This window comes from Tyto alba, unplaced genomic scaffold, assembly GCF_018691265.1.
Source record: "Tyto alba isolate M040663 unplaced genomic scaffold, T.alba_DEE_v4.0 Super-Scaffold_44, whole genome shotgun sequence".
Taxonomy (NCBI): Eukaryota; Metazoa; Chordata; class Aves; order Strigiformes; family Tytonidae; genus Tyto; species Tyto alba.
In genome coordinates this window covers 1938874-1963541 of record NW_024881320.1, presented here as the reverse complement: position 1 = coordinate 1963541, position 24668 = coordinate 1938874, and the positions used below count along the sequence as shown (strand labels likewise).

At 48.5% G+C, this 24668-nt stretch overlaps 2 protein-coding genes across 4 annotated transcripts in view; one reads left to right on the top strand and one right to left on the bottom strand.

Annotated features, from left to right (window-relative positions):
• Positions 1 to 10571, top strand: part of MYO1H (myosin IH) — a 39309-nt gene extending 28738 nt beyond the window's left edge. For both annotated transcript variants that reach the window (XM_032981677.2, XM_032981684.2), the window contains exons 18-32: positions 410 to 515; positions 802 to 919; positions 1209 to 1322; positions 2314 to 2390; positions 2961 to 3029; positions 3651 to 3735; positions 4300 to 4459; positions 5325 to 5408; positions 5864 to 5957; positions 6803 to 6858; positions 7309 to 7444; positions 8156 to 8223; positions 8738 to 8835; positions 9822 to 9921; positions 10204 to 10571. In XM_032981677.2, coding sequence (XP_032837568.1) covers positions 410 to 515; positions 802 to 919; positions 1209 to 1322; positions 2314 to 2390; positions 2961 to 3029; positions 3651 to 3735; positions 4300 to 4459; positions 5325 to 5408; positions 5864 to 5957; positions 6803 to 6858; positions 7309 to 7444; positions 8156 to 8223; positions 8738 to 8835; positions 9822 to 9921; positions 10204 to 10227 — 1389 coding nt within the window. In that variant the 3' untranslated portion in view covers positions 10228 to 10571. The remainder of the gene's footprint in view (positions 1 to 409; positions 516 to 801; positions 920 to 1208; positions 1323 to 2313; positions 2391 to 2960; positions 3030 to 3650; positions 3736 to 4299; positions 4460 to 5324; positions 5409 to 5863; positions 5958 to 6802; positions 6859 to 7308; positions 7445 to 8155; positions 8224 to 8737; positions 8836 to 9821; positions 9922 to 10203) is intronic.
• A 776-nt stretch (positions 10572 to 11347) lies between these two features.
• On the bottom strand, positions 11348 to 24587 carry KCTD10 (potassium channel tetramerization domain containing 10). 2 transcript variants are annotated; one of them, XM_042805471.1, is made up of 7 exons: positions 24507 to 24587; positions 22761 to 22974; positions 18054 to 18223; positions 17160 to 17249; positions 16421 to 16473; positions 15503 to 15698; positions 11348 to 14932 (listed from the first exon to the last, which is right to left on the bottom strand). In XM_042805471.1, the coding sequence occupies exons 1-7, from the start codon at positions 24507 to 24509 to the stop codon at positions 14714 to 14716; spliced, it is 945 nt and encodes a 314-aa protein (XP_042661405.1). In that variant the 5' UTR covers positions 24510 to 24587; the 3' UTR covers positions 11348 to 14713. The 2 variants fall into 2 exon arrangements, with proteins under 2 accessions (XP_042661405.1, XP_042661407.1); XM_042805473.1 differs by having other exon boundaries at positions 17160 to 17246.
• Between the last annotated feature and the right edge of the window lie 81 nt (positions 24588 to 24668).

Below are 24668 nucleotides of genomic sequence, written 5' to 3'. Positions count from 1 at the left end.
CTGTCTTTAGTCCTGAATTTAGCGGATTTTGGTTTTTTGCTGGTGTTGCACCCCTGCTAGCTTCCTGGTAGTTGAACGGTGATGTTGCTGGGACAGCAGCTAGCAAAGTGACATACCTTAATGTTGTTATTAATGCATCCTTCTAAAAGGAGCCCTGTGTCTAGCATCCAACAGCAGTTAGTTTCTGAAGGGCTACCTTGCCTGTCCAGCTGTATGGCAGGAGTTCAGATATTCCAGCTAAGCCCTCTGCCCAGGTAACCTGTGATTGACTGCCTCAAAGGCTTTGTGGTACTAATGCACGTGTCAGCCTTTTACTTAAAATTTTAAGATGGGTGTGGGGAATGAGTTGATTTCAGTTACTGCAGAGATGAGTTCCAGAGCTAAGAAAGTTCTTTCAATGTCATCTTAGGTTGCAACCCAGTTCAAAACCAGTCTGATGAGTCTTATAGAAATCCTGATGTCCAAGGAGCCTTCTTATGTCCGATGCATTAAACCGAATGAGAACAAGGAGCCTGGTAAGGAGTTGGGCTGAAGACACAGTTGAGATAAAGGAATGAAGTGGGGGAGACTTAGCTTGTAGCTAGGTGCAGCATATATATATATATGATGTATATATGCTGTGTGTGTGTGTGTATATATATATACACACATAAAAAAAAAAAAATCTTAGTTAAGCTGGCAGCAAAGTCATCACCTTGGGTAATTGTAGATTTGATTCCTTCCTTATTTGTCCCAATACATGGACAAGTGAGTGCACTTCCACAGACAGTGTTTGCCAGGGAATGTGCGTTCTTACTACAGGGAAGTTTGATGATCATCTGATCCAACATCAGGTGAAATACCTGGGACTGATGGAGCACTTGCGGGTGAGACGAGCCGGCTTTGCATATCGGCGGAAGTATGAACTTTTCTTGCAAAGGTAAGTGGAACTGTTTTGCCCTCTAGCCAGATGAATTTGCCCTCCCATGAGGGCTTCGGAGCAGGATTTGCTTAAATGTCAAGTGCCAGTGACAGGAGATGTAGAGGTGTCAGCAGACTTTCTTCTGCGTCACAGATAACCTCTGTATGTGTCTCTTGTCTGTATCCATTTTGATCTGCTTTGGCATTTTCTGCCTTGAATAAAGCAGTAGGAATTCAAGGGGGAGAGTTTCAGGAGGGGATTCCTCAAGCATCAAGTAATTTGTGTTGATGTCTTGGTGATGTTTCAGGTATAAATCCCTCTGTCCAGCTACCTGGCCACATTGGCATGGGCCAGCAGTTGAGGGTGTGGAGAAGCTCATCAAGCATCTTGGTTACAAGCCTGAGGAATACAAATTAGGAAGGTAAATTTCCCTTCTCTGGCTGTGATTTCTGCTGCTCAGCTTCATGGTGCTTGCTGTATTTGATCCTCTGTCCTGTCTGTGACTGCAAGTCACCATGTGGCCCTTCCCAGAGAGCTGCAAGATGTAGTGGCGTGAACAGATCCCTTTAGCTTGGCTCTTGCTTGACCATGTGAACTGAGTGGACCTGCCTAGGTCTGCAAACCTGATGGCTTTTGATTAATGACTTCTTTAAAACAGGCCAAAGTACCCTTACCCCAAAGGCATACAAGGAACCCGAGCAAGGAGACTGATAAAAAGCCTGGATGCATAAATTTCCTCTTTATTTTTACCTTCCTGTTTCCACGCAAGCTTGAATCCAGCCAGGTTTCTTCCATCTCTGGGTTAGGGGGCATGGGCTGCCTGGTTTCATCTCCAGGTCTCCCCACTTGCTTGGGCAGCCAGACACAACTTGCCTGTCTCAGGCTTGTGTTCTTTTCTTCACTGCCTTTTGCAACCACTCCTGAACCACAACCTTGTCCTCCCTGCAAAGGCATGGGGCAAAGCAGGGCTCTCTAATGTCACCTTCAACCCGTGGCTATCAGAATCCATGATTTGATATCTAGGATAGTAGCTATCACAAGGAAACCTGTTTTTACTGGGTTTCAGCTGTTTATCCTGACAGGGTTTCAGCTGTTTATCCTGAGCTCCACAGCTCCTGGGAAACTTGCAGGGATCCCAGCACTGAGAACTACAAGTCCTGTAAAGGCAGAGGTCTTCACTTTGTGCCTTCCAGGGTACCTGGGACCTTGTGCAGTAACTGATGTTTTGCTTCCTTCCCTCTCCCTGTCGCCCTTTGCACCCTTTTAGGATGTGCTAGCTAGACAAATGAAGAGCAGTTATGGAAGGAGATGTAACTTGTCAGCATTACAGCTCGTTGGAGGACTCTGAGCCTGGTTAGGGCAGCTGTAACAATGGCTCACTAGGAATAAGCTGTGCATGGTCTCTTTTTCAGAACCAAAATATTCATTCGGTTCCCAAAGACTCTGTTTGCTACTGAAGATGCATTTGAATTCAGAAAGCACGTGTTAGGTATGGTTCCAGTTCCTTTTATCTATGTATAGACTAAGAAGCAGAGCTTGGGTAAACTGTGTTTCTGGCCTCCAGGTTCATGCAGCAGATGCACCATGGTGAGGGCTGAGACCCCTGGTCTGCATAGCTCTGGAGAGTCCAAAGAAAACTTAGTTATCTTTTTCCAGGGTGGGGAGAAATCACTAACTATATTGCTTGAGTTCTAGATATATTATCTTCTGTAGAGCTCCTTGGTCCTGCTAGTAACTGTTGGTCAATGCCTAGATGCACTAAGTACCTTTCCCCTGGGATTGGGATACCATCTGTCTCAGCCCAGTGTTACCTGTTTGGACCTACTTGAAATGCATAAACACGTGGGGCTGCCTAAGTGCACGTTTACCTACACAAACTGCTTTTGTTCCGTTTGGTGTTTTGGCACCTTTGTTCCTTGGTGATTGTGCAGACCCTCCTGTGCCTTGGCACATGGTGTCTGATTGCTGGGAGCACAGCTCCTAAACGCTGTGATCCTGAAGATACAAGTAATGTCTCTGCTTTTTTTTTTTTTTTGTTTTGTTTTGGTTTCTTTGCCAGTTTCGAGACTACAGGCCAAATATAAAGGATGCCTTGGAAAGAGAGAGTACCAGAAGATGAGAGAAGCAGGTATGGGCTCTGGAATTGAGGACTCTCTTCTTAGGGCTATGCTTTCCAGTAGAAGTTGTAGCTTTGGGAGGCTCTGTGTTTCTGCAGGTGGCACTTGCAGCTTCCCTGCAGGGCTGTGAGTTTTGGGGTCAGATGTAGATGTAGGCTGTATGAAAATTATTCACAGAGGTCTGCTTAGCTCCTCACACCATGTTCTGCTGGTGGTGCCACGCAAGCGTCAGCTGTGGGAGCAGCTCTCTGCAGCGGCAGCACCCTCTGCTGTGCATGTGGGGCTGGTCTGGGGTACCCAGAATTGCTTAGTAAGTGCTGGGGGAAACAAACCCTCTCATCACTGTGGACAGGCTGATAAATTAATGCTGCAGGCTCAACAGCCAGCTTTCTCCAATGAGCTGCTTGCTGTGTACAGTACGTCACTGCCTCGATGTTGAGCTCTGCAGCGCAGGTAGTGCCAGATCAACCAGTTACTACAGAGAAGAAAATGTTCTCAGCTTCTTACCATAAAGATCAGCTGATCTTTAAAAGCTGCAGAAGAGCCAGTTATAACCCCTGCTATGTGAATTTAAAGGATAGCGTGGCACTGGACCTCTGATACTAATAAAAGGGCCCGATTAATTCTTTCAGCTATCAAGCTGGAGGCTTGTTGGCGAGGAGCGCTGGCACGGAAGGCGGCCAAGAAGAGGACATGGGCAGTGCAGATAATCAGGAAGTAACTATCACTGTGGGGTGGTCAGGGGGAGGGTTGCAGGTGGCAGGTCACAGCCTGGTGATGGTCTGTGGACAATGAGTTCAGAGTACTGACAGTACAGTGAGGCCAAACCATCTCCTCCACACCCATTTCTAAGCTATCATGCCAGTTAGGATAGTTGCCAGATGGGGTTGATCAGAATTGCCTGTCATCTCTTCTTCAGGAATTCTGGCTTGCACCAATTTCTGTTGATCTGTTTGTTTATATTGGTAGAAGGGATCTCCAAACCAACCCTTTGTGTTCCTGTCTGTTCTTTTCATATACAGTCCTCCATCTCCACTCCCTTAAGGCCAGCTCCTGAATACTGCATTAGAAGTAGTACCGACCTTCCCTTCAAAGCACTGTATTTCAGTCAACAAAACTTGCCAAAAAGAAAAGTTAATGCTCAAAATATTATAAAGCGTAAGACTTCCATTGCTGTAACACAAGTGACAGTATAACCGAGTTAATGATCTGTTAGCCTGTTGTGTGCCTTCTGTGATTTCCACTGATTTCTGGAGGTAACATGTTGGATATGTTCTGTAGATTCATAAATGGCTTCATCAATCGGAAGAAACCCCTTTGCCCAGAGAACATCGAATTTGTGAAGCTTGTGCAGTACAAGTACTTCATGAAGCTCAGAGACCACGTCCCAAAAAACGTCTTGGACAAGAGCTGGCTCCAACCTCCTTCCATCCTGGAAGAGGTGAGGGTTGCTGCAGGCGTGGGGAGCAGTGAAGATGGTTTCTGTTCTGTGGTCACCTGTGTGCACACTTCACGTAGGAAAAGAGCAGTGATCTCCTGCTGGCTTGTCCTCTGTTCAGGCACGATGGCAGAGCCTCTGGAAAACCTTGAGATCCTCTGTATTTGTAGGAGGATGGGAGTGGGAGGAATGGTGCTGCTAAGTTTCCAAGGGAGAGGAGGGAGCTTGGTGCTTTCATTTTAACCAACAGAAAGGGAAATGCACTGAGAGAAAAGTGAACTCAGAAGCCCTATTAAAAAGAGAAAATTAATCCCACAACATTTTAAGCTTGCAGCACAGATAGACCTTTCATCTTGTTTGGGCTTTGGCAGGACAGGTAGCCTCAGTGTGTGAATTGGACAAATGCTAATTGCTTCCAGCAGAACTCTCATTTAGAAACAACTGCTGGCATTTGTTATGGCCCCTTTGATCCTGGTGGTAGCCTGGCTCAGGCCCAGGGCAGATCACTGTGTGCTGGCTGTGGCCAGGGCTTGGTGGGCCCGGGGAAATGAGAAAGCTCAGGAGAAGGTGAGGTGAAGAGCGATGCTAATGGCGTGGTGCTGCAGGCTGGGGGTTTGCTGCTTGTGCTCACTCCAGTAATGACTCAGCCTTGGTGTTCTGTGTCCTTCAGCTGCTGCTGGGCATTAACCTTTCTCTGATAGAAAGCTCTTCAGGTGGGTCTCTGGGCTGGGGGAGCTCAAATGGAGTTGTGACTAGATGCTAAAAACAGCTTGCACCAGGCAGGTGTTTGCTAGGACTGCAGCTGGAGCTGTTTGCACAACTTCTCTACCTTTTTTTTTTTTTTTTTTTTTTTTTTTGCTTAATGTAGACATCTGAGATGCTGCAGAAAATCTGCATTAGGAACCTAGTAAGGAAATACTGCCGAAGTATTACTGCTGAGAGGAAAGTGCAGGTAACTAATATGTTGAATGCAAATGTGTGAGTTACCACACGTGCACAACGTGTTTTATCTGGTCTCTGTGAGCTGTCTGAAACGCAGTCTGCACCTCCTGACTGCACTGCTCCTCTCCCTGAGCCTGGAGTCAGGTGTTTGTTTCAATGGCCCTTGCAACTTGCAGTGTAGCTCTCCTGCAGACACATGCATCTTAATCTGATGGCATTATAACTGCACTTCAGATAATTAGAAAAGATCCTTAAAGAAAAACCTGTAGGACTGTTAAGTCCCACCCCTTTATTTGGCATAATACAGGAATAACCTAAAGATGTTGGAAGAAATGCAGCATGAGTCGGGTAGATACTGCATGAGTGAAAGGATATTGCTGCGCAGTAACGGTGCTCTTGTTCTAACTGATGATGTTACTGATGGAGAAACTCTAAAAGAGTAAAGGCCGTTTCTTCTCAAAACAGTTACAGCAAAAAGTGGTAGCAAGTGCTGTTTTCAGAGGGAAGAAGGAGGGCTACGTGCAGAGCGTAAACCAGCCTTTCATGGACACCCGACTAAGTGAGTACACAACAAACCCCTGAAGCACCCAGCCACTCCTTGCTCAGGAAAATCATTTGACAAAACTGATTCAATTCTTAAGAGAAATTTCCATCTGATCTGACAGAGGCAGCATCACCTGCTGCGTTTGGGCCTTACCATTTAAATTCCCTTGCCCTGTCATGTCTGCTGGCACTAAGCGTGGGGAACCATCTGCCAGACTTGGTTCTCAAAGTGGGGTTACCTGGAATCCCTCGTGGGACAAAGCGCCCTAAACCCAGGCGAAACCCCTGTGGGCTGGGCTGGGTCAGGATCCACCCTCGCTGTGCTGGGTGGAGCGGGGATCCTGTCCTCAGGACTGGAGCTGCTGGGAAGGGGGGATGTTGAATCTTGTGAATCCATGTAGTCGGCGTTAAGCACATAAAAGGCACGAGAAGAAAGCCCTGGTAGTGCCTTGGCAGGGCGAGGGATCCAGGAGGCTGGCTAGGGTCTAGGGTGTGGTGGCAGCGGTGTGTGGGTGAAATGCTGGGGTCGGTATTGCAAGCTCCCAGAGAGCTTCAGCTGGAGCACAGAAGGGAAAATGGTCTGGGTGGTTCTCGGCACAAGTCCTCCTGTGCTGTGGCCTGAACCAAGGACAGACCCAAGGACAGTCAGTAACTCCCAGCGTGAGTTACTTGTCAGGCAGGAAAAATCAGTGCAGTGGGTTTAGGAGTAGCTGGAAGCGAACACCCTCAGTTTAGGAGCGTACCAAGGGGACAAGGACTAATGGGATGAAGACAATTAATGCAGCTCTCTGGTGTTTTGCTGGTGGGAGTGGTGGCTGTCTGCCAACTACGCTCAGTTTATCTTTCTGGTTTGCTCCTCAGAAGAGAACGAGATAAACCCCAGAGTCCTGCAGCTCATCCACGGTGAGAATATCAAGGTAAGGGAAGGACAGCTGGAGCTCAGCAGCCCTGAACCAGCTGCACTGGAGTTCTGGAGCTGGCAGGTCCCATGGACTGGGGGATCCGTGCTGCCTGAGGCTGCCTTGCAGCCGTGCCTGTGTGGCAGGGCAGCCTGAGGAATAGCAGCCTAGCAAGTATTTCCTTGCTTTTGAATTGGAGACAGGTCTCAAAATGCACCTAGACAAAAATTTATTTTAATAAAAGCTTTAAAAGCACCACTAACCCTATTTGGGCTGTAGTGGGCAGGAGAGGTGCAGGTATGTTCACTGCACTTCCCCTCTGTATGGCATAGAGGGCACAGGTGAACCACGTTCCTCAAAGCATGATTCTGCCATCTGAATTTCCATGTAGAAAGAAACTAGATTATTATAAGCAGAGGTTGGCAGCAGCTGGTGTGAGAGATGCTGATACCACCTCGTTGTTTGCAGTATGTGACCCCCGTGATAAAATATGACAGGAACGGGTTCAAAGCGCGAGACCGGCTACTTGTTCTGACCCAGTCCTCGGCGTATGTGGTGGAAATGGCCAAGATCAAGCAGAAAATAGACTACGCCACTCTGAAAGGTAAGTGTGGAAGTCTGTGGGATTTGCCTTTCTGCCAGTGACCCTGGGGGTGGAAAGTTGAACTTCTGAAACTTAGCCTTTCAAAGATATTTGAAGCAATGATCTACATGAGAACACTTTCCTGGGCGATGGATAAAGGGTCTGTGTGTCAGCGTGCAGTTCCTTGAGGTGTAAATTCTGAGTAAGGCCATACTTCTTTGAAATACTTAGATGCAGGAGGACATCACGTTCTGCTGAAATAGAGGGGGGGGAAACTTTCCTATTTTGTAGGTATTTTTGTATTTTTTATAATCCTGCTATTGTCTGAACTGCAGTCCAGGGGTAGAATATATACTTTCTCCCTCTTCCCTTACCAAAACAAAGGTAGCATGGAAAGGTATGGAGCAAACAACTAACGCACTGTGTTTAAATAACTCCTGTTGGAAATGTGTCACAGACACGTGGATGACAGATAGTGATCTTGAGCAGGTATTTTGAAAACTTCGATGAATTCTTCAAAGTAGTCACTTTGCATTTTGCTCTGAGCAGGGGGCTGTACTTTCTTCACACCCAGTAAGGTACAGGACCCCTTTGGGAACGTGACTTCCTTCTGTAAACTGGGCCGGCGTCGCTGCCCCTGTGGGAACAGCACCCTCATGCTGGGAAGGTGATGATGGTGCTGCGGAGCTGTCTTTGGTAGTTTTCCCTCTAATTCTTGGATTTCTTTTGAAGGCATTTCCACCAGTAACCTGAGCGATGGGATTGTGGTCATTCATGTTCCCGACGACAGCAAACAGAAGGTAGAAAATTGTAACGTAGCTACTGTGAGCTGGTGGTTAGAAGCAAGGTCTTGCAGCTGACACTTAATATCTTCTATGAAATACTGAGATTACACAGTTACTGCTGTTTACTAATTCTGTAATCAGCTAGACCTTTACATTCTTGTGGCCTCACCATGAAAGCTTTCATTTTGCTGTTTGTAGAGTCAAAGTTGCTATAAATCCCAAATAGTCCCTGGAAAGGATATTTACAAACCAAACCTGTTTGTGACTGCTGTAATTGCTGTGTAGTTATCATCACCTCTCCACAGCAGTCACTGCTCTGCCATTAGAAATGAGTTTCTCTGAATACACAACTACTGAATGGCTTTACATGCTGGGGCGGTCCCAAATGACTTTATGCCTCTTTTTTGCTTGTTTGTTTAATTTGTTTTGTTTTGGTTTGTTTTTGTTTGTTTTTTTGGTTTTTTTTTTTGGTTTTTTGTTTGCTTGTTTTTGTTTTTTGTTTTGTTTTGGTTTTTTTTTTTTCCCCCAGGGAGATGCAATACTTCAGTGCGAGCATATCTTTGAGACGGTCACTAAACTCTGCATGCTGGCCAACAAGCAAAACCTTGTGAAAGTTGTGAAGGGAAGGTAAGGAAGGAAGTTGAATGGGTAGTGTTGTGCAGACAGTATTTTATGGAAGAACCTGCTTCAAAAACTTCTAGGCCTGGACTACCTGCCTCAAAACTATCAACATCACCCCAGCAGACAATGCCCAAAGCTGATTAGGCCTGTTGCAATAGCACGGTTGTTTTCATGGCTCCCTGTCAGAGGCACAGGGGAAAGAAGATGGGGCTGCTGTGGAACAAGAAAATACATTAAAAATCATGACAGCCTCTTTCCCACAGCTTGCTTCCATGATGGTTGTGGTTGCACCTTGCTAGGTGTGCTGCTCTGCTCCAAGAGCTGCCCACAACCCATCTGCCTAAACCCCCAACTTGTTTATAGGTGACTGTACTTTAAAAACACTATTTTTTTCAGGCTTCCACTGATGTGACCTGGGTGTGAGGGTTGTGGGTTTAGTGGTTTCACAGCAGATCTTATTAGCACCAGCTCTGCGGAAAGCCTGCTGAGCTGAGCCTGAGGGTCACTTCAGGATAAATGTTCCTCTCCCTAAAAGACTGAGAAGGTCCCAAAACGTGATTGCTGGGCACAAGAACCTTCTCGGTCACACCACCGAGCTAATGGCAGGTGGATGCAGTCTGTCTCTCAAATCTCTACGTGAATTGGAACTGGCATATGAAACCTGTACTGCTCCAGCTTTTTCTCTCTGGCCTTTGCATTTCAATTGTAATTAGATTCTGTGTGTTCAGTGGTTTTTCTCCAGGTCAGATCTGCTTATCTTCTAGTGCTTAATTGCACCAGGAAAATTCAAATGCCTGGACCAGGCAGGCATGCTCTATTCATCAAACCCTTCTGGGCTGTGTGGTATAATGCAATTGTTTAGGAAATTTACCTAAGCTGGAGGGCTCTGATCTTCTAATCTAACAAGATTTGCCAAGGGAACAGAAATAAAGGGGGCTTAGAGTAAAGCCTATTGCAAGGAAAGCATCTAATGAGTAATTCTGTGTTTGCAGTCTTCAGTTTCGCATTGGCTCTGGGAAGGAAGGGACGATGGTGTTTACCGTTGGGCAGGAGCCTCAGGTCTTCAAAGCCAAAACTGGACAACTAACAGTGGTAAGGCCTCATCTGAAAGCTGGGAATGTGACTTGTGCTTTCTCCTTTGCTGCTCAACCCCTGCAGAAAGCACGGCTGAGTTCTAGCAAGGGCCCGATTCCTCCTCCAGAGCAGCCTGGGCAGAGCTGGTTGGCTGTCCCTGCAGTCCAGAGAGGGAGGGAGTTGTCTTTAGTTGCCAATTGTTCAAAAAGAAACAACACAACCTCTTTTCCCAAAGACAGGAGGCCTCCAGGACATAACATCTGTACTTGATTTAAAGACTCCTTCCTTTTCTCATCTCAGGTGTCAACCCAGCCAGTGTCTTGATGAGAAACAGTTCCTGTTCCTGGTCACGGTCCTGGCCTGGAACGGAAAGGAGCCTGCAGGATGAGACCAGCACTCACATCTCCCCTGGAATCTTTGATGCCATAGGGCTGCCGTGATTTGAGAGTTTGCTTGCATCTGTTAGGCTCTTTTTTATAGCTTAAAACTATTCAACTATAGCTAAATAAATTCCATTATGTTGCTCTAACAGTCCAGTGAGCATGGATGCTCATTACGCAATCACAGGGAAGTGTTTAAACCAGAAGTTACTGTTGCACACACAAAATGTCTGTCTCTTTGCACTCAGCAAAGCCCAGAGCTCTGAGATAGAGCAAAAAGGCTTCTCTAGCTGTACTCTGGGTCACAGCTCCCCAGAGCTGCGTCAGGGGCAGATCGCTGAAGTTATCTCTGGTCTGAAAACCCCTTTTCTCTCAGGCAGGCTGGCAAAGCAGCTTGGGCAGGGGGAGGAGAGATGGGTAAATGTTGCCGATAGTTGGGTTGGTGCATCAGCCTAGGCAGCTGCTTGGGGGGAATTCTCAGTAAGCTGCTTTCTTGTCTGCTCTGCTCTGGCGGGGGAAGATCTTTGCTTTTAGAGTAACGCTGTCCTTGTGGTCCCTGCACAGCAGCTGCACCGCGCTGCAGTGGAAGCAAAGCTGTCGGTGACCAAACTGCCTGGCTTGGTGCAGCCTCTTTCAGATGAAAGCGGCCTCTGGCTGCTGAAAAACCTCCACCTCGAGCCCCAGCACTGGGCTCTGCTCGTGGAGGGGGGTGTTGATGTCTTGCTGATGTTTCAGGTATAAATCTGTTGCTGAGGGGCCCTGGGGCAGGGGCCAGGGGAGGGGGTGGAAGGTGGGAATTCCGGGCTGGTGCAGCTCTACTCACCCTGTGCTCGCTCTGCTGCCTCATGTAGAGGCAAACAGGGGTAGCTCCAGCTTGCTCAGGCTAGGCTGAAACTAGAGCCTGCCTTCACTTGCTGCCTTTAAATCCTGGGGTCTGCTGCAGCCTGAGAGCCCGTGGGCTGGGGGGGATGATGCCCAGTATTTCTTCCTGGAAGTTCCTTCCAGCTCCGTAGACCATGAGGACAGCACGCTTCAAACAAGTAATAAAGTAACTCATGTAAATATGAAATATCTAATTTATTGTGTTATATTTAAAAAAAAAAAAAAAAGTACATATTGCAAACATCAACCATACACTGAAATCCAGCTTAAGCTTTTTTTGTGCATAAGTACAAAGTGGGAGGGAATGATTGTACAGAACAGATAAATTTCCTGTTCCTGTCCAGGAAATGGAACAACTCCCTTAAGCCTGAAAGGTTCTGCCTCACCTTTGCTCTGAGGTGAGGCAGGAGCTTGGAGCCTTCCCCAGGGCTCTCACCAGGGGCTGGCCAGCAGCAGCAGAGCCTGGGGGGGCCCCAACCTGCCCTCTGGAAATCCAGGAGCAGCCGCTTGGAGAGAGGGGGAGTAAAGGCCCTGGCAGGGAGCCTGGGGTCACTCCTGCCTCTACCCCGCAGCCTGAGCTGGGTTACAAGCTCCAGGTTTTAGTCCAGCTTTGCTGCAGTCTGCTGATGGGCCAAATCACTTCTACAAGATTGGAGTCAGCCCCAGCTGCAGTCCTGTCACTGTTAGTGGTGGTTGTGGGGTGCTGGAGAATTGAGGCAGCCAGGTCTGTGCTCCCTGGTAAGAGGCAGCAGTACTAGAAAACCTCAGGAGCTGCACCAGACCCGGCCTTCACCTGGGAGCTGGAGAGGCAAAACCAGTTACTGTAAAAAGGCTCAAGAGCTTGAGGACATTGGTGCAAGGGCATTAACAGAGCGTCTCACCACAGAGCCAGGACAAGGAGCCAGCAGGTAAAGGTCATTCTAACACAACAGCAGTACATCTCTATAACACACCTACAGCACACAGAGGGATGTCAGGAAGGCCTAAGGGCAGAGTAACAAAACTGAAACTTGCTCAAACTCTCCTGGAGTGCCTTACTAAACCAAGAGCTATAGAAACCGCTGTACAAAGATTAAAAATAACCATTTGCTGTTTTTCAAGGACTTGAGTTTGCAAAAACCTGAACGAGGAAATTCTGAAGCCGGTTAAGAATCTATTTACAGAGAGGTTAATCACACCGCTGAGCTGGGCCTGCTGCGTCGCACTGCTGTCACCGCGTGTCACCTCCCGGAGCTGAGCCTGCTCCTGCCCACCCCCACCCCCAGGCTGGGACTGGATTTTGTGGGAGCAGCCGGGGGGGGTTGCGGGAGTCTCCCCGGTGCTGTGTGGGGACAGAGGGCAGCTGAGCGCTGCTGAGGCTGGACCGAAGGGCTTCACCCAGCGCCGAGTCCAGACCCCTTCAAGGGCAGTAGCTCTGTTCCGGGTGCTCAAACAGCCCCGTAAGTGTCAAAGTACACAGGGCGGGAGAAACAGCGCATGGCAGAGGCCTTGCCTCCCACACTCCCCAGCTTATCACGGACGGACGGGAAGAAGGGAGAGGCACGGCCTCCTTCACAACAGCAATCTGCACTGTGGACTTCTACAACCCCTAAGCGTGTTGCAAACAGGTGTAAGCACTGCTTAAACTAGAAGCCCGTAACTGTCAGGACGTAGCTGAAGCTGCTGAACTACAGGATAACTATTTACTGTTGAGCTCTTGCTTATAAATCGGTAGCTGAAGAAGAAAGAGTAGAGGAGACAGGTACAACAACCCCATCTGCCACAGAGAGCAGCTGTCTGGAAGTTAGAAAAGGCTTTGGTTACTAGAAAGATGACCTCAGCCTAACTTTAAAATCTTTACTTGATGATCCAAAATTGTACCACTGAGCAAATGCTTAATGCTGTATTTTAGCCTCTGCAGACAAGCTAGACATAGTTTGGGGTGTAACTACTGTATGAAATAGAAAGCAGAGTAACGCAGCTGGTGATGCTGGCAACACCTTTGGTTTTAAACTGTTAACATTAACAGCCCTGAGCCAGGAGTAGGAATCCTTGCAGCAGGAAGCTGGGCAAAAGCAAATGCCCATCTCGCTGAGGAACAGGCACATGGAGCTGCTGCTCCGTCCGAGCGGTCCGGCCATCAAGGCCAGCGCTAGATATTCCAGATGAAGGGTCAAAAAAACTCTAGAATAGGTCAAAGTACTCCGGTGTCTGCCAAGCGCAAGTTTAAGACTTCCTACATCAGGTTTCTCTCCCTGTCAGGATTTGTTACATTAACCCTTACAGCGGTGGCTCTGCTCATTACCCTTTAGCACCTGGTCCTACTGCATAACACACGATCTTCCACTGTAATTGTTACTTGACTCCACAATAGGCAACAAGAGACGAGGAGGTAGATAAAATATTCATTCATAATAGAAAAGGACGCTTAGAAAACTAGACTACGGAGGTCTTCTCTACACAACATTTTAGCTCTGCCCTTTCACACACAGCTGCCGTTTCTGAAAAGGCTTGGGATATGCTCAGGATAAAGTCGAATGAGGACTAACGGCCTCTGGGCCCCTGTCTACTCCTCCTCCCCAGGGTACTCGCGCTGCCCTCGCTCAAAGCAAGACGATGCTCCAGTATCAGTTACAGAACTGAACTCGGGCTGGCAGGGAGCGTTTGAGCCTGCGATGAGTAGTGCTTTACCTGTAGTAGAGAACACGCAGCTTACTGCCCTGCTGTCTGCGGAAACAAACTCCCCAGCTGAGACCCGGCGCCGGGCGGAAGTTCTAAGCGGCAGCACCACCACCCTAAGGAAAAGTAATCACGTACAATTTGCTCCTGGATCCTCCTTTTGGAAGAATTTTAACATCATCCACCCTCAAACTGCACGAGTAAAGCTCAGAGAGGGGGTCTCCACCGTTCAGGGCTGCAGCAGCTCCACAGAACCCCTGGAGGAGCTGCAGGGAGCCACAGCCAGCCGAGCCCAAGCAGCTCCCCCTGCTCCCGGGGGCTCCCTCTGCCCCCCGGCACTACAGGAATTGAGCCAACACGTGTCATTTCTCCTTCTGAGAGTCGTGCCGAGGCACTTCTGAGCTACCAACCCCACCGCCTGCAGGCCTGGGAGAAAGGGAGCTCCACAGCGGCTCCGGTGTTTGGATCACTGCACCTCTCCCCCGCCTGAACACCCAGGGGGGGACAGGGTCAGGGGGTGCCCGGAGGGAAGAGGTCTGGCTGACTGACCTTTTGTCTGGTTTTGTTTTTAAAGTGCAGAAAAATCACTAAAGCCAAAGGAAGCCAGCCCTCTTCCTCTCTAGCCACAAAATAGCGAAGAGTGCTAAAAATTCAGGGCATTCCTCCTGATGCTCAATAGGTCCTTACAGTATCTATCGCATGCCCAGTAACCTTATTTATTCTTGTCCTAGAACTACTGCATTTAAATACCCCAAATAATCTAGTTTGTTACAAAACGTAATTTACAGACTTTGCTGAGCAGAAGTTAAACCGCCTGGTGCTCCGCCGCAGATACCGAGCGGGCGAAGGGCAGCACCGTGCAGGCCACGCCGCGCAGTCTGTCGCTCAGCTCACTGGTGCAGATGGGCCCTGTCGTCCGGACGTTTAATGTGAATTCTTCGCACGCGTTCGATGCGCTCTCGCTCCTCGTCTTCATCCAAGTGATGGGAGCGGCCAGCCGCCCCTCCCGTGGCTTCCAAGAGCGCGTTGTCGGGTCCCCTCCCGTCCTGGGACTCGTACAGCAGAATGTTCAGTGTCTCCTCGTAAATGCGGGCTTCTGGGAACTCCACCTGCCCCCCAGGGAAGAGAAGGTCACTCTCACCTATCACCAGTCACCGGGTTACCTCATTTTTAATTCCTGACACCTTTCTGCTTTTAAAACATCTGATTTGCGCTCTAGCTACAGGAATCCTTCCTCGCACAATCGTTTCTCTCCTATTATTTGCTTTCAGCTTTTAAGACCCAGCAACCAGGGTTTTTTTCAGAACTGGCCTGCCCACAGAGCAGACTCAGATTTCTCCTGGGAAAGGTGAGAAGCCACGGGGAGGGCGCGCCACTGCTCACCAGGATCTGTCTTTACGCAGGGACATAAACCAAACTTGGTTAAATGCGCAAGTTTGTCTAAAGATAAAGAACTGGACTGGACTTGCATTATGGAATATCACAATTGCCCTGTGTGAAGTGCCACAGCCAAGCCGTCCCAGCCCTGACGAACCCCCAGGATGAGCTGCCCTGTGCTGCTCCCCCCTCTGAATGGCATTGATTATTCTATAGAGATGCTAAACAGTGAAAGGAGTGTTCAAAACGGGAACAGATGTCAGGATGCCAGTTGCTGGAAGCATTCAGGGGTTTACTCGTACCTTTGTCTGTTTTTTCTCAGTAGCATAAACAATGGAAGTGCAACAGACTTCAGCAATCTTCCGCCCCTGCCCGTAAAAAGACCAGCAGCAGATCTCATCTCCAATCACATCTTTTATAAAGAGCACTCTCCCGTTAAACCTCAAGGACAGCTTATCGAACAGCTCGATGTTCTTCAGCATGTTGTCGTCAGAGTTGCTGTGAGAGACGAAGGCAGGCAGCTGTCATGTTGGAGTAATTAAGGGAGCACACAGATCAGAAGAGGGGGGTCGGGCAGCGAGGGTTTACCGGCCCGTACCCCCACTTCACTTTGACTTACTCTGCCTCTACCATGGGAGTGGGTGCCGGGGACTGCGCGGGATAACCCGGCTCACTAGTACAAGCAGGAAAACCTACTGCTGAAGCAGCAGCAAGACAGTATCAGCGGTACCACCAATAACACTCTCCGAGGCCATTTCATCTGCCTACAAAATTCTACAAAACCATTCCTAAGCTCAAGCTCAGCACCAGCTGGATGGAAACAGTGTTACGCCATGAAACATATACAGACATAAGGAAAGGGGGAGAAGGTCTCAGAGTTGATGATTTTCCCACTTAGTGGGAACGCTGCGCCATGGAGGCTTCCTGTATTCCACCACTGTGCTGTAGCCCATGGGGAATGCAGGCCAGCAGCTGGCCAGGAGCCTTTGCCAGCTGCACCTCCGTGTTAGAGGAACTCCTCTGGCACAGAAATAGCACACGCTCAGGCTGCCACTGATGACAGCAGACTCCCTTTGGACTCGAGTTTGAAATTAATTGGGAAAAAATTGAGTGCATGCCAGCACCAATCTGTCATTGGTTCTGAGTGATGAAAAAGCAAATGCTTATCATGGACGTTAGTCTATGAAAACCTTCAAAGAAGTCCAGCTGAAGCCACTTACCTGGTGTAGGAATATTTGTTGTTGCTTCTGTTATATAGCAACTTCACTGCTGGCTGTAAAAAACAAACCACAGAGCCGTTACAGGAAGAGCTGGGATCTGAGCTCAGTCCAAGACCCTGCAGCAGAGAAGCTGCGATATGACATGACACCATCAGGCCCGAGCCCAGCGAGATTTTGTTGTCGTTGCTGCAAAACTGTCATGCACAGGTTGGCAACGGGGCTGCAATCCCTCCTGACCCCTTCTGTGACTCGACCATCCTCTATTCTCACCCGCTCTCTGCCTTTTTGCCAAGGCTAAGCATTGTGACCAGCATCCTCCCCTCTACCTGACACAGCGAGCAGGCTTCCAGGAACAGGAGCCATTGAGTCACGTTAGCTAAAGAAAGTGTCTGTCATTAATAACCGGAGCGGATAAATACACGGAAGATCTAATAGCCCTGAGGATCTGCTCGATCAGCCTGCTACTGCCTACACCCTCTGTTTTAATACCTTAAGTGGAGAAATGCATGGCCAAGCCCAGCCTGAGCAACATTCAACTTTCAATTCAGAAGAAACATTTAGTCTGCTGTAGATTTTCAGTGCTCTGCAGCTCAACAGTTGAAGCGCATGTATTTTAGTGTAAGCCCACTGCTGAAAACTAAAGCCTATTTTCTACAGAATGCTTGGCCAGGGTCCCATGCAAGCACGGGGCCGCAGGCCAGCACCCTCCCAAGCCATCCCACAGCCTGGCCTCTCTTACCTTGTTAGAAGTGGCGATAAGTTTTTGCTCTTCTTTGGAAGACGTGATGACTGGTACCTTGCAGAATGGTTCATATGCATCTTTGTTCTGCTGAAACAAGAATCAAAGAGCAGCTGAATGTAAATGGGCCTTAGGGCACACTCAGATTCTCCGGGCAGGTCCGGCACAGTCTGTGCAGAACAGCTCAGTGTGCAATCTGTTCCCACGCCGCACCGAGCGGCCGCTTCTGTGCCATGCTCTGAACCGGGCTGGCACTCCAGCTGCCAGGCTGCGTTCCTCGAGATGTTCATTTCTGCTCTCTACCATTCTGCAAACACAAGGACTCAATGTTCTGGATTACGGCTTCACTCAAAGAGGACACCAGTAACAGCGGTTTCAAACCTAAGATGAACACCTCGAAGGAAAACAAAGAACAAAACAGGACTCGCAGCAGCCTGTGGCTCCAGGAAGCTGCTCTGCTCCAGCCAAAGGACCTACCCCATCCTGGTCAATGCTGGAAAATTTAACTTTTGTCACAGAGCTCACGCTGATGACAGATCATTTCACCGTGTAAGACCCTGGCAGCAGTGGAGGATGCAGCAGAGGAGCCAGGCTTCTGCTCCTTGCACACTCCCAGGTGTCAGCAGAGGAAAACTGGGCAGCTGTTTATCCCTCACAGTAGCTGGGCAGCACTAAACGTTGAGAACAACTCGGCGCGTTTTTTCTGGATGTGACCAGGCTCCAGCAGATCAATGACATGAAGTATTTCAATTGGATCCCAGCCCTCAAAAAAGGCATTAAGAAGAAACCAGCAGAAAATCTTGCTCTGCCCAGATGCTGCTTTCAACCCAGAGCAGCCTCCTCTTCTTGACCCCAGCCAGAGGAACCTAACTCCTCCTTAGCTCTGCAACCTACCTGCAAGGCAGCTTGGCACTCGTCCACCAGCCCCTGGACCAGGTAGTACTTCGCTTCAGCCAACAACTCTTCTATCTCCCTGCGGCTCTCGGGGAGCGGCACAGCCCCGTCGCGCAGGTAGTTCAGTATTGTCCCAAAATGTTTCCCACAGCGGTCGATCAGGATCCAGCCTAGGGACAGAAGAAGCCCACAGTATAGGAGGAGCAGAGGTAAATGTGGCAAAAGGCCCTGACACTGGCCTGGGACTGCTCTACCAACCAGGTTCCTGCCAAAGAGAGACTAACTCCAGCTCCTTGCTTAAACTGGCAAGCAGAGGAGCAGAGAGCACGGGGAATTTACCATCTCCTTCTGTGTTTCAAGTGCAGAGTATGTGGGAGTAAGGTAGGAAGCTCACTTGTTTCTCACAGCTCTCCAGTTATTGACAAATGATTAACTGAAACAGAGGAATGAATACTTCTCATTCTCAAACCAAGCAGCTCTGTTCTCCCTCTACTCCCGAAGCCCTGACACATTATTATTTCCTTGCTTTCTGTCTTAGGGCCCTGTTCCATATATGTGTGGCTGTTTCCTACAAACAGCTTACAAGCGCCAGCCCGACATGACCATGTAAAGGTCGCTGCCCCCGAACGCAACGCGGGGACCCACGGCGATCCAGCAGATTTGCGAAAAGGTCAGCAAGGGAAAGGCAGCACAGGCTTGGCAGCGCCATGGCAAACACTGTTTCAGTCTCTGTATTCCCAAATTGCATTAACTGGGTAGAACAAAGCGGTTATTAGCACGTCTTAAACTGCTGAAAGACGTGACGGCGTGCGTAAGCAGAATGTAAGGTACAGCCCCTGCCCCGGACCTCCCCAGCACAGCTACGCACTGACAAGGGTGTGAAGAAAAGAAAACGGAGCTACAACCACGATGCTTTCCAGTCAGCTGGTGGTCCAAGCATCTGCGCTTCCCCTCTTGCTGCCCGAATCAGGTTGGACCCTGAGAAATGTCAGGCAATGTTGAGGCTCGAGTTTCCATAAACGAACAGATGGCCACTCTTACGGGCTGCAGCTCAGGAATGCAGCGAGGAAACGCTTGTGGGGAAGGAGTCATATTTTGGACAAATAAGGAAAGTAGGTTAAAGCAGACCCTGTATGTTCTGCATGAATGGAATTACTAGTAAAGTCTGAACATTTGGTTCAATTTGGAAAGTGAGCACAGCCCTTTCATGCTGTTCTGCGGAGAACTGAGACACTCTCCAGCAGTTTACTACAGGCTTTCCATCTCCCTCGTTACCCTGCTGTCTACATAAAGCACAATGTGTGCTCGCAATTGTAATTTTACAGACTGTAATAACAAACCAGAAAGCTGCAGGCAGAACTAGAGCCAGAGAAATCAAATAACAAAAGGCTGATCCAAGCTAATGAATACAATATACCTATCCAACCAGAGCAGAAAAAAAGCCCATTTGTCAATGCAGAAGTATGCAAAGCAAACTCTCCCATTTTAAAGAGTCGAGGGAGGACAAGACATGGCAATAAACAAGGACATCTATATTCCACAAATGCAGCTGTTGACAGTTTACTAGAGTACACCAACATGTAGGGAGGGAAAGGGCAGGCTGAGAGCAGAATTGCAATCCCCAAACCTCTTTGTTATCATCTCTGCTGTGATTCTCTCCGTAGGCTGTAAAAATCTGCTGCAACTCGATGTTTACAGATGGCAAAACCAAATCAGAATTACTCATTTTCATGTGGAGGGGGGATGAGAAAATATTTCAAGCAGCATTGCAAAATACGAGTGACTGCTAAAACAGCTTTCAAAAAACCTTCTGTTTTAACCAAACAGCCAAGTGCGCAGCCAAAGCAAGATGACTCACAGGAAAATGACCCTGCTGCCACTCCATCATGGCTCTGCAGAGCCTAAGAAGTGGGTTTCAGCTATAGCCTTTTAAAGCTATTTTTTAATTGCAATGTTACAAAAATGTCCTGTGATCCATTTACTGAGGTAGGAATACATAATCCATGAACTGTATGCACATGCATTAGACTTTATCCAAACACTCAAACTAAACCAGACTACATTTTCTGACCAAGCCTTGACAGATGAAATAGTAGCCTGACACCAAAGACTGCCTGATGCTCAACAGTCTCACTAGCAGCTGAACAAAAACATGCATCTCAATCAACTGGTTAACAGCAGTGGGGAGTGAGGGGGGAAAAAAAAAAAAAAAAAAAAAAAATCACACTGCAGAAAAGAAAATTGGAAACAGATGGATGCACCTGGAAAACTCACATCCTTCTATCTGCTCATTACCATAAAAATAAATTTTTCAAAATATGCTGATTTGCTACAGTTCACGAACAATTTCTAAGGCGAAAATAATCAGCGGCCACCCACTGCCAGAGAACTCCAGTCTTTTCTGCTACGGCCCAACTAGCAGCATGTTGTAATTGTTAAGCTTTGAGAAAGAGCTGGGGAGATGGTGCTGGGGTGAGAAGAATGCATCTAAACAAAGAGGAGGACCCCGCGTGACACATTCCACAGACTGTTTAAAAACTTTACTCCTTCCAGTTTTCCACAAGTCTGGCTGCTTCTCCTAAGAAACGCTTTGTTTTGTGCCAGATTTTGGGTGTGACCAATTAGCAGTATTTTGAAAAAATTTCAGATAAAGACAGTTTCCTTTAACAGCTATGATGCTATTGTCCCAGTTTCCAGCACCACGCCAGGGAAGGGGAGATAAAGCAAGAACTACTGCAATGGGAGTGTCTCAGTTACAACCTACAGGAAGTATCAAATTCCTATTAAAACACATAGTGGCTAAATGGAACAATCCCACCCAGACATGGTGGGATTCACAGCAAAATAAACTTGCGATTCTATGTCTCAAGCATGATGTTTTTGCAGATTAAACTCCAGTTACCCTCTTATTAGCAGTAGTTTGCCAGCTGCTCTCCAGCAAAAAGTAGCTGCGCTTCCTGGGACTTCGAGCCTTGGGAACACGACGTGCCAGCCCTCCTGTGGTACCTGCCCAGGACACCAGAGGAAGCACTCACACCACGCCAGGGTGGGCTTCCAAAATTAATTTGGGATTTCTGACCCATTGCCAAACTGAAGGACTTGGGAAGTCTCGAATTATCAAATTTTGTGAAACACAGGAGGGAGGGATGGGAGGATACTACTGGAGTTGCCTGAAGTTTAACAGCAAGGGGAGAGGTCTTCAATGAGCTGGTTCACAACCTTTTCTCTAGAACACCTCTCCAGTCTTCCCAGTAAGGGTGCCAATTCCCATTTAACAGGTTTGGGTTTTTTCAATCTGACCCACAGGATGGATCTTTTATGCAATCTGCACAGACCCCAGCGACCCTTCAGTACGGAGCCCACAAACCACAGCGCCAACATTACTGCTTTGCAGCAGCTGACACTTGCAAGAGGCGTGGAATAACACCTCAAAAAACTTTTTTCTGAGGTAAGGCAGCTTTTTTTCCCCCCAACTTATATATAAGGGCATCTAGCTAAAACAGGAATATTCAGATAATTAGGTTGTGGTTTTTATCATTTTTTCCTCCAAATCCACTTAATCCTATCTCAGGAAAACTTATCACAAGAGCCCTACTAAATCCCCCATTTGTTCCACATGACCTCTAAATACAGACTACTCTAAAGCTCTCAAAACTCAGTCCAATTCGTCTAACCACATACTACACTTTCTATGCTTTCAGCAAGTTCCAACAAAAATTTCAAGTAATTATCTAGTCACAAGAAAGGTGTTTTGAACCTTCAGGCTCAGAAATGCAGCAGCAATTGTTAAGACAAGGTGTCCAAGTCCATAAACATAGTTATGGGCAAAATGTCAGCGCATAAATAGAAAGCTGTCCTTCCAGTTAAACTCTGTGACGCTCCTACAGTGTGAGAATGCTGATATAAAACTGTGCTACCAGGTGCAGTTATCACTAACACATTTTAGCTATATTATTAATTTAAACATAAATGTTTTAAAGAATCTCAACAGAAGGTAAAATCAACGTATCTGGCAAGGGGATGAAGTGTTTGAGCACTGCTCTCTTAGAAGACTGTAATTTGTCATACTGCCCATTCTTTACTTCCAAACACATTTAACATGGAGACACCCATTTGCTAGCTCTCTCCTTTTACTGTCAGTAATACTATAGCAAATTTTCTAAAAAGCATGCAACTGGTTGTGTTTTAGCAAAGCCAGCAATCAATACTCTCACAACAAAAGTTTCATGTCAAAAAATCAGCTTTTAGCTCACAAACCCCTGCAATGTTCAAAGGAAATTTTATATTTGAGGGAATGAAGCAAGAGGAGCGAATTACCTTCTGATCTTCAAAGAAAATACATGAGTCCTGACTCACAGTTTCTTAATCACTATCCCCACCATTTTCCATATGTTTAAAGAGCTTTAGTGTTAGTATTTCAAAAGAAAAAGATATCCTGTGCTGCTATCCGGGCCTGACAGGAGCCTCAGGACTTCTTACTATCCTTCTGTTGTTCAGACAACTATTCAAATCACACACGCCTTTTGTTCCACATCCTTTCTCAGTCGTGTAAGCTACAAGTTTTCACACTAATAAAATGTAGAAACATCTGGGCCTATGAGTAGATATTCCTCTCTGTTCTCTAATATTTTTCTTCAACCCCTCCTGACTTATTGTCACTGAAGAGGAAGGAAGGTGGTGCGAGGGATGCGGGGAGCAGCCCCTTACCTTCGCTGTCCGTGAGGACTTCCATTCGGCCACTGAACATGGCCTTGAGCATGGTGTCCTGCTTGGTCAGGGTCTGCATGGTGGTGTAGTAGAGAGCACCGCCAATGTTCAGCTTGACATACTTGGAGCTCGGACTCGTCCCTTTGAAGGAGGTCGTGCGCGTTGCAGCCGCCGGCACTGCTGAGCTCACCACACTTTCTCCCGACATCTCTTCCTGTGAGCAAAGTATTCCCAGTCAGACCCACAGTTCCACCCCATGACACCAAACTTCCTGCTACCATCGGTTATTTTACGCAGAAGCAGTCAGAGATATGCTGGGCATTATCAGCCTCTGCTCCCCTCTGCCTCTTCGTAAAGTTCTCAAATGTTTTAGACGTTTAAATTTGTCTTCTGACAGTGACATAAACCAAAGAATGTACAGCAGCTCAGGCAGTGAAAAATGACATGAAAGCTGAGCAGCATTTCACACTGTGAAAGCCAGTGTTTCCCCACAAAAACTGCACTCATTTCCTTCACAGCTTCTAAAGCTTAAGCTCTTTCTTCATCAGCACTCTGGTATGCAATTGGGCAATTCCCAATACACAGAACTTGAGCAAAGGATTCCGGTGTGTTAAAAAGCAGCCTATCTACAGATTTTCTTGAGGCTTTCTGTTCCTTATGGCACATGTGGCCCTATGGAGAGCACACACAAGCTTCCCACTCCCTTCCTTGCCCTCCCACGTTTCTCAGCACACCAAAACATACCCCGCTACCTCTGCCCGCAGTCCCCAGACAAAGTGGACTCCAGTCAGCTAACAGGGTCACACACTGTAACAGGAACACGTTAGCTTAGCACCGTAAGTGCTCAGAGAGCCGCTAACGATAAATCCTTAATCAAGCTGCATCTCCGTGGTTAACTGTTTTGCCTCATGACCTGACAGGAGGGATGATTAACACCCCGCCATCTCAGGCAGACCCAGGTCCTACAATTCCCAGAGCACGCTGGCTGACTGCTGTACTGAATGGTTTTGGCTCTGCTGTCATGAAAAGCTGAACTATCAGACCGCAAATCTCCTCCGAGCCACGGTTACGTGTCCACATTGCGTTTCCCAAGGTGAGAAAGCAGAACGGGCAGAGGCGGCCGCGAGGAACCGCTGCCTCTGCCACGGAGCCTGCCCTGGGCTCCCTGTTTTCTGTTTTTTTCCAAATCTCTCACCAGCCTCAGCCCCACACTCTGGGGCTAAACATCCCCAGTGCTCGGGCAGGATCGGTGCCTGGGGTCCCAGAGCCCAGCACCCTGCCACCCACAGGGCACAGAGCCCCCTCAAACGAGCCAGCCTGGGAGGACCCAACCCTCCCCACACACAAAAACCAGGCCGTGGGTACCTCAACTTTTGGGAGCCGGATGCCACCCAAGAACCGCTGTACCTGCTCCCGGCAACCCAACCTCGGTGAGGGGGCCGGACTACCCCCCCGCAAGCAGCGCCCTCACCCCCGGGGCCTGAAACTACGCGGCCCCCACTCCCCGCACACCCCCACCCTGAGGGCCGGATCCCCAAATCCTACCTCACTCCCCCCCCTCAGACTCAATCCCCCCGCCCGCCCCGGAGAAGGGCCCCCACCCGCCAACTCCGCCCGCGGCTGACCGGCCCCCGCACCCCACCACCACCACCACCCCCCCCTCACACGGCCCCCCCGCACCCCACCACCACCCCTCACACGGCCCCCCCGCACCCCAGGGCCCCCCCAACCCCGAGCCTCCCTCACCATGAACGGCTCAGCGCAGCCCCAGTGACCGAGCGAGCGGGAGCGCCGGGGCGGGGGGAACTTCCGCCCTCATGGCGTCACTTCCGCCACTGCCCGGGTGCGCCGCTCAAACCCTCCCGATTCCCCATACACCCCCCCCCTTCCCCGGGCCGCGCCGCGCTC